General features: G+C 36.6%; 2 protein-coding genes across 2 annotated transcripts; both read left to right on the top strand.

Annotated features, from left to right (window-relative positions):
- Positions 1-3,188: 3,188 nt before the first annotated feature.
- Positions 3,189-5,325, top strand: LOC133334420 (trypsin-1-like). Its single transcript, XM_061542716.1, has 2 exons — positions 3,189-4,107; positions 5,002-5,325. Exons 1-2 carry the CDS (start codon positions 3,226-3,228, stop codon positions 5,323-5,325), a joined length of 1,206 nt encoding a protein of 401 aa, XP_061398700.1. The 5' UTR covers positions 3,189-3,225.
- Positions 5,326-5,936: 611 nt separating this feature from the next.
- Positions 5,937-7,053, top strand: LOC133334397 (trypsin-1-like). Its single transcript, XM_061542692.1, has 2 exons — positions 5,937-6,635; positions 6,691-7,053. Exons 1-2 carry the CDS (start codon positions 5,937-5,939, stop codon positions 7,051-7,053), a joined length of 1,062 nt encoding a protein of 353 aa, XP_061398676.1.
- Positions 7,054-9,753: the final 2,700 nt, after the last annotated feature.

Genomic DNA, 9,753 nt, shown 5'->3' with positions numbered 1-9,753 from the left:
AGCGTCTCTGACTGTGATGGCCGATCAAGATTATGCAGAAATGATAAACATAAAGCTGAATCATTAAACGTAATTATGGAATTTATTATGCGAATGTTTGGACAACCATGACTGATTTGGGGGAGAACAAAGTGACATTTCTGCTTGACATTGAGGTGCCAGAGTGATTAATTCACAGATTTTTTATGGCTGCGAACTTAGAAAACAACAAAAAATTAAAAAATATATAACAATTTCAACTGTGCCAAATAATTTAAAACCAAACTGTACTTAATTTAAAATATAAATAAAAATAAAAACATAATAAAAACGTGTGAATATTTGTGGGAAACGGTAACCTAGCCCTGGCGAACATACGAGAATGGGCGACTATGTGTGGCAAATTAGCTAAATGTGTTTTTTATTTATTTCCCTCATTCCACTATCCATAGCTGGAGGAAAAACACCAAATGAAAATGAAAAACAAAAACGTGATAATCACATTTGAACTTGAAAGTAACTGAGGCATAGCTTAGCCACAGTAGTTATTTGAATGAATTGGATTTGTTCGGAATGTTCTGTTCTCAGGCAAATTGTTAAAAACTCTACAACGTAATCATCATTGCCATCACCGTAATGATCATCACGTACATGCCAATAATATGTTAAAAGCCAAACACAAAAACAAAAAACAACATAAACTTTATTGTAAAATTACACTTTAATTATTGCAGCAGATGTGGCAAAAAATTGTAGCAACACAACAATAACGTAGTGTAAAATGTGGCATTAACGAACTGTCATTTGGGACCAATATAAATGACAAGAGTTCGATATGATAGAAATATTAAAGGTCCTACTATTCGAATTTTATGTCATTTATCATGATTGACAACTGATATCGATTCTTTATATTTATGTTCCAACGTATATCATTTAATTAGATCTAAAGATGACACAGTGCACCACAACAAAAAAAGAATTTGAAAACAATTTACATTCAATTCGTTTAGTTGTGCTCGTGCTTTGTTGTTTTTCTGTAATTTAATTCTGATTTTCTGATGAATCGGTGACAGCTGTTTGACTTTTATGGCGGCAGTGTGTTTTTGATTTATAAATTTCAAGCTTCATTCATCATCATCGCTGTCGTCGTTATCATCGGTAGTTAGTTACCTCATAGACACGGGCTAGTATTACGTTTAGCAATAATTAACATATGAATTGTAAAAAAAGACTATGAAAAATTTTGAATTTAAATATTTCACGCTTCAGTCGTCGACCATTCGCATGAATATTTGGCTAAAAGGGGCTATGCATTTTGTTCTTGCTTTTTTTTTGTTGGATGTGCACATTGAACTTGACCGACCTTGTGGTTGTGTATTTTGTGGGTGGTTGGTTTGTTAACGAAAGTTTGGTGACCAATTGTTATTTTAATTGTGGTTGTTGTTGTTGCTTAATGTGAAATTACCTAAGCGGAAAAAGTAAATACGCCCAAACATAATTTGGGGGCATACGGAAGACATTTATGGAAATAATTCATTCATAACTAAGGAAATATAGACTCTAGTAATGGAAACCCCGTCTTCTTTAGACGAAAAAAATAATTTCAATATATACGTAAGAAAGGAAAGTGAGAGTAGTTCAAGAAAAATACATTATTTGAGGAAAAATAATTGTTCGTTCAATGGACTTCTACAAGTTTATAATATTCAAAAATGTCCTTCTATGCAGAGAGCTCCAGAAAATATGAAATGCTAGACATTAGTTAACATACAGTCGAAATAGCTTATAGCGGCCTCAAGGGACCGGCAGAATTGGCCACTATATGTGATAGTATGCGTACTTTAGGATACCGTCATTATAGCATGACTTGGACTGTAGATATGTCGCTGAAAACGATGTCGTTATTAACGATCTGACCTATATATTTTGTAAAACAATCTAAATACTACCTATTTATGATTTCTCTTTCAAAGTCTGACTTCAAAGAGAATCTTAGTTGAAGAGAATCAAAATTTTATCGCTAAAAAGAGCGAAAAATCTGACCTAATTCCAATTTCAACGAAATAAAAATGAGAAATTTCGAAAACAGCTATAAAAACAAAACATTGCCATAATTTAATTAAAATTTATAATACCAAACAAAAAAATACGAATAAGAGAAGAAGAAGGAGAAAAAATAAAAAATACATCAAATAAACAGTCTATAGTTCGTCCGGTAATCAGCTGTTGTTGTAAATGGAACAGAGACGCAAAACACAAACACACACACACTAGCACACCGCATTTCAGCCAAATATGGATTCTCGATAACAAAAAAATCAACCGAAAACAGTCAACAACAGATAGCCAAATTAAATAAAAGTAAATATACAAAAAAGTGAAGCCAAAAAACCAAAACAAAACACCAACCACGATTATTCAATAATAATAATATGAGATTTATGAAATAAATAAATGACCGATTCAAACAGGCGATAAAACAAATAAAATTCGAAAAAATAATTACGTAGCCTACCAATAACGACGAATTCCCTACTCTTTGGAAGGGTCATTATTATTCATACACTTCACGTAGAGATGACCAACAGGCGTGTATCAATTGGTGATACAACTCAATACTGGTCATAAATCATTCGAAATTTTTATGGCTATGGCCATATGGGAGGGAGGTATGTTTAGTTGGTTGACAGTCAATAACAGGTTTGTCACATAAATACATGGCATGATGGTTTGTTTATTTTTTCCATTTACACAATTTCCATACTACCCTCTTCAACGATTTTTAATTGATAGCGAAATCGATAAACTTTCGCCACTTAAGTGGCTACTGCGAAAACCATACAACTTCTTTGCGGTTTCAACAGCAAAAACTAGCCACCAGGCACCCACGCCTGCGCCAAGCAGCGACTGGCCGTAACGCTGTAACATGAAAAAAACTAACCAGTCGACCATCCGGCCATCCAACCTGCCGACCACTTATTAATCGTCGTTCAACAAGTTGTCAACGTTGGGCATCGCAGCTACGCCGGACGCCAAGAGAGTGTGCGCGCTGTAATTAAAGTGAAAGAAGCTCAATGCGCAGCTTAAAGAAATCACGGCTCCCTGTTGAATACGAAATGAAAAATATGCACAGTCGGTTTTTAAGCGTCAAACGTAACAAACGGTTTCGTAGAAAAATAGTTCAATCGCCAAACGTCGCCAGCTTGTGAAATACATTTGAATATTGGCTAAATAGTGAACAGAATGTTAATAAATTTGAAAATATTAACATTGGTGTTGGCAGTGCTGCTAATCTGTGGCCCATTGCCGTCGCAGGGGGCCAGACGCAAGACCACTCCCATCAATGAGGAACAAGAACAAACTCTGAAACAATCGCAAAGTACCTTCGTTGAATGGGTGCTGTCTTTGGTGCCTCAAAGGCCCAGCTTGGAGCCGTTAACAGGATTTCTGGGATTAGCAACAACCAGCACAGCTGCAACACCCACTGACAATCCGCATAGAACAACCGCAGCAGCTGAAGTCTCCAGTACCACAGAGAAATTGACAACCGCAGCACCATCGCCCTCAACTACTGTCAGTACCACAACAACAACAACGACTACCACCGCGGCACCGTCTACAACCCCCGCACCACCACCAGTTCTGAATCCACCACGCAATTGCAGTGACTGTGTCTGTGGTATTGCGAACACACAAAAACGTATTGTGGGTGGTCAAGAAACCGAGGTCCATCAATATCCCTGGATGGCTCAGCTGTTGTACGGTGGTCGTTTCTATTGTGCCGGTTCACTGATCAATGATCAATTTTTGGTAACCGCATCACATTGTGTATATGGTTTTCGCAAGGAGCGTATTAGTGTTCGCCTGTTGGAGCATGATCGTAATGCATCACATTTCCAGAAAATTGATCGCAAGGTTGAAGAAATTACCACCCATCCAAAGTATAATGCTCGGACCTATGATAATGATATTGCCATCATTAAATTGAATGAGCCCGTTGAAATGACCGATTTATTGCATCCTGTCTGTATGCCGACACCGGGTAAATCGTTTAAGGGAGAAACGGGTACTGTGACTGGTTGGGGTGCATTGAAAGTTGGTGGTTTTACTTCGAATACATTGCAGGTAGGTGTGGAATGGAAAATTCCGATAAATCTATAGTATATTGGAAGTATGATGATGATTGGTAATACTAAATCTTGGAATAGAATATAAATAAATAGCATTTGAGAAAGCCTGTAATAGGGTATGCCCATATGACATCGATAAATTTAATCGAATATAAGTATGGGGTATGATAAAATCTAGATTGATGCATTCCATTTTCTCATTCTAGACACTAAAAAATATATTGAATTGTACATATTTGAATTCCTAGGAATATGATCCAACAAAAATTTAGCAAATCGGAGTACATCAAGAAACGAAAGTTTTTAAAGTAATAATATCCTTACCTTGCACATTTTTAAACCGGCATACATTTCATCAAACTGAAAGAAGAAAGAAAGGAAAACTTTTATTAAAATTTAGGAATCCACAAGGAATCATTTTCTGGAAAATATATGTTTTGAAAGGAGTTAAGGTTCTGGTCAAACCAGACAGCCATCCCGACATTATCTCATTAGAAATAATTATTGTTTTTTTTTTTTTGTTGAAATTAATCAGTAACTATTTTAGATAAGGTAAATTCGAAATATTTCGCAAAGAATGGATATGGAGTATCATCTTATTCTAACGAAAAATGTATCTTAATCAACCCATCTTCTTATGGTAGATGGTAGGATGAGGTCATTATATGTAAGAAGGCTTTAAATAAAATTGCACCAAAGGAGGCATATATAGAAAATCTACGTCTTGATACATACTCTAATATTTCTCCTAAATTTTCGCTCAGGAACATATGGTCATAGCAATATCTTATAATTGTCATTTTTAGCAATTTCTATTTGTTTTTTTTTCTTGTCTATTTATCTAATTCTTGTTTCTTCTTCTGCTTCTTTTCATTCACTCTTACCACAGGAAGTAAAAGTTCCCATAATGTCACAAGATGAATGCCGCAAAACACGTTATGGCGCATCACGTATCACCGACAATATGCTCTGTGCCGGCTATCCTGATGGCATGAAGGACAGCTGTCAGGGGGATAGTGGTGGACCATTGCACATTGTGGCCACCGGCACCCGAGAACACCAATTGGCCGGTGTGGTGTCCTGGGGCGAGGGATGTGCTAAGCCAGGTTACCCAGGAGTCTATGCTCGTGTCAATCGTTATGGCACTTGGATTAAAACTCTGACCAAGAATGCCTGTCTCTGTCATTCGGAGACAAAGAAAATCAAAAAGTAAAGCCACAACAAACTATCCGGGACGGAGAGATTTATTTTTCTTAATATTTTTCATTAGTAAAACGAACTTATTTATTTTATTTATTAATATTTATTTCTTATTGTTAATTAAGGTGAAAATAAAAATAAACACTTATCTAGTGCCAACATATTTATCTGTGCCAGAGAGCAAAAAAATACAGAAAAAAACTTTCTTTTTTCATTTCTCCCAACCAGCCAGCCATCTAGCCAGACTGACAGGTAGATAGGCAAAAAAGCCGGTTTTGTTGTCCGAGTCATTGTAGGATTGAATTTGAATGCACTTGAAGTCGTTCAGACTGACATACAGACAGCCAGCAGCGATTTATTTCTTTTTATTTTCGCACACTCACCGTTTATGGCCGGGTATATGCATATGTTTGTGGTGGGTTATCACGAAAAATGTGAAAAGCATATTAATGCGTTCACTTTTGGCCAGCTAACCAGCGGCTGCCAAGAAGCTAGTTTATTGGGAAGAATGTTGAGAAAAGTCTAAAGCTGAAAAACTTTTGTTGCAATCAATGGATGTGCTAAGTTATTTAGTTAGCCTACATCGGTGGCCGTTACAAGACATCACTTCACTTTGGGAACGTCATGAACGCTTATCAGCGACATTGGCAAATTGTTTTGCTATGGTCTGTTTTGCTGTTGTCCTCGCCGGCATGCAGCTCACCACAAGGATTTTCATCTACATCTGTGCTGAGGCAAAACAATTTCTTTGAGTGGTTACTGTCAATATTTCAAACCATACCACCGTTTAGTGTTGTACCTACAACATTTAGGCCCCCCACAGCACCAACAACAACACAACCAACTGAGCCCAACGAATGTGCAGCCTGCATATGCGGTGCAGCCAATTCGATGAGGCGCATTGTAGGTGGTTATGAGACTCAAGTGAATCAATATCCCTGGATGGCAATGTTGTTGTTTCGAGGTCACTTCTATTGCGGTGCATCACTCATCAGTGACCGTTATGTTGTGTCAGCCGCTCATTGTTTGAGAAGTTTCCCCCGCCCATTTATAAGTGTGCGTTTAATGGCCCATAATCTAAAGGATCGAACGGTGCGTGTGCTAGATAGAATGGCCGCCAAGGTGGTGGTGCATCCCAAATATTCCATGACGAACTATGACAATGACATTGGTTTGGTAAAATTGGATCAAGTGGTGGAAATGTCCAGTGTAATGAGGCCAGTGTGCTTGGCCATGTCGGATCGAAGTTATGACGATGAATTAGCTGTTATAACGGGTTGGGGTGTTACCAGTGAGGGTGGCCAAATTTCCCAAACATTAAGGGTAAGTTTAACACTTAGCTCGTGAACAGAATAATTACCATATCAAATTCTTTTAGGAGGTCAAAGTTCCCATTCTATCTCAAATGGCCTGTCATGAAACGAAATATGGTAAGGATCGTATTACGGATAATATGTTATGTGCTGGTACTGCGGAAGGTGGTATGGATGCCTGTCAAGGTGATAGTGGTGGTCCGCTAATGGTTTCTAATGAGGATTTGAATATTTTCCACTTGGCTGGTGTGGTTTCATGGGGTGAGGGCTGTGCCCGTGAAGATTATCCTGGAGTTTATACACGCGTTAGTCAATATCTGGATTGGATTGATGAAAATACCAAGGATGCATGCCGATGTGATGTACCAGAACAACGAATTGATCAAGTGGAAATATTAGAAAAGGAGTTTACAATCATAAAACGTTAACATTTTTAAAAATCTTTTTTCTATAAAATAAATTTTTGAAGATAAGTGGTGAAGTATTTCTGTGAAGTTTACAATCATAAAACGTTAACATTTTTAAAAATCTTTTTTCTATAAAATAAATTTTTGAAGATAAGTGGTAAAGTATTTCTGAGGCCGGGATAAGTTAGTGTATTGGATAAAAGTGATAGAAAAATACATAAATTTCGAAATTTTTAACGTTGTTAGCATGAAATGGGAGAAATGCTCAAAAAATCGTAAAATAGTAAACATACGAGAGTCTGGTATCCGTCTAGAGATGAAACTACTTCAAGGCGTTAATGGATTCATATCACTATATTTCGATCCCGTTCCTTCAAACATATTCCTTCAAATAAAAAGGAAATAAATGTAATTTGAGGTTATTGACAAAATATGTATCGACTAATTATTTTCATTCTGAATATATATAATTGGTGTCCTTCCATTTTGTTTGAGCATAGTCCTCTATTATTTTTCTAAATTCTTTTCCATAAAATCTAAATTTTAATTATTTATAAATCTTTTTAAACACATGTTATTTTCAATAATAACAATAACCCCTAAAAGTATGCAATACCATTACTGAATACATTTTTCCATCATAGGTCATTTAAATGACAATTGTATACAAATTACGGCTTAAATTTCAATGATATGATGGAATCAATATCAAAAACAGGAATAAACATGCCATACACTTACACATCCACACATGACAGCCACAGATGGGTCAACATGAAGGATGTTTGCCAAAACACGCGCGACATGATCCACCATTTCTGTCTTAATTGTCGTTTTCCGCATTATTCGACAACGTTGCATCAACGAAAGAAACCCCGGGTATAAATGACAGATATGGCGTATAAAGCTATGATTTCCTTTCGTTGTTGTCGCTGTGTTGATTATTTGTTTATTTCCGTACATCGGCTATAACAAGAATAATGGGAATAGAATGGTATGGTATGGAAAAAGCTATAGCCCATAGACTTTAGTCGCCAGACACCGGGATGTAGCTTTATGTGACAATGGGCCAGCTTGGCGTAGATCGTGGCAGAGATGGCAGTGGTGGTGGTATTACTCACACACAAAAACACATAATATAAATGTAATTAAATTTGCACATGTGTCCTGTATGAACGTGACATGCCAATGTTAATGATGATGACGACGACGACGATGATATTCAAAGAGAAGAGAATTATGACGATGATGGAGATGGTGGCTTTGAAGTGCTTTCCACCCACCCAGCAAGAGTGAGCGAGCGCGCGTGAGCAGGACGAAGAACAGCCATTATAGTCATTTATTTAAAGCAATCTGTTGAATGATGCGTTTCGCTTGCAAGAATATTTTTGGATGGTCGTATTATTTTTGTTGGGGTTTTGTTTTAAATCTGAGATGGCCTTCCCTTGGCTGCCAAAGGAAAATGAGTAGGAAATTAAAAGAATTCATGCGTTGAAATTAATTTAAAGATATTTTTCATTAACGCAGACACCCAAACTTACAACGAGTGACACATTCAACATGGAATTGCAATCTGAGTACTCTTACATACATACGTAAGTGTATGTGTGAGTGTGTATTTGAGTATGTGTGTTGTGGTATGTTTTTAATACCGTAGATGAAAGAGAAAGTTTTCATCTGCCCAATGGCATCCTGGCTGCCTGGCTGCCTGGCTGCCTGCCTGCCTGCCTGCCTCTACTTACTGCTTGTAATTATTTACCCAACACTTTGGAATTCCCACAAATGTTCTGCTGAAGAGGACAGCAAACCGACCAAAACAACAAAAAAAATTGCAATTTCATTTTTTTACGTTTACGTTTTTCTTCACCTCCAATCATAAAAAATTAATTGAATTTTCTCTCGGTTGGCAAGAGAGTGGGGTGGCTAAGAAGTCAGTTTTGTGCGAATGTCTTATTCGATTGTCAGTTAGTAGTGATTATACAACTAACTGACTTGTGGCAGCAGTTCCTCCTGCTGGGCCACCCAAAAGTAATAGTAGTAGCTGTTGTTGGTCTTTGGTTGGAATTTGTCGACAATGGTTGTTTTTTATTGATTTCCGTTTTTCCCAGAAATGCGGAAAAACTCCTCAATTTCTATGGAAGGAATAATAGGAAAATGTGTGTGTGTGGCGTTTCTTAGACATTCACATATAACAAATAATGATTTTATGGCCGATTTATTGATAATTTTATTACTTTGGCACATGACTTTCGGGCAGAAATGGTTGCAAATTACGGAACAACAAAAACATGTCAGCAATACGGAAGAAGTTAAGACGGGTTAACAATTTACGATATGAAATTGAATATATAGGGAATTTAGATCCAGAAAAAAAGTACCAGAAATCGTATACGTTTAGTTTTATTGCAGAAACCTGATAAGAAAAACATGCAATCTAATTAAATATTAATAAATATTTGTGATATGTTGAATATGTAGTTCGATCAGTATCAGTTCTGAACACAGCTCACATTTCCAAATATTCCCTATAAAAAAATATTACAACGGAAACAGGATTTTGAAATGTAGGTTTTCAAAATTACAATTTTAAAATATATTAGCGAAAAACTTTTAATATCTTCCAAATTGTTAAATGTTTAATTCAACAATTCCAAATTCAAAAATTAAATAGCCTCCGAATGTGGCTAAGCCTTTGGAGGCTTATAAATTCTGGTTTCATGG

The sequence above is a fragment of the Musca vetustissima genome, unplaced genomic scaffold, assembly GCF_032173495.1.
Source record: "Musca vetustissima isolate MV318-11 ecotype Yass unplaced genomic scaffold, APGP_CSIRO_Mvet_v1 utg4101, whole genome shotgun sequence".
In the NCBI taxonomy this organism is placed as follows: Eukaryota; Metazoa; Arthropoda; class Insecta; order Diptera; family Muscidae; genus Musca; species Musca vetustissima.
This window is presented reverse-complemented; position numbering and strand designations above follow the sequence as displayed.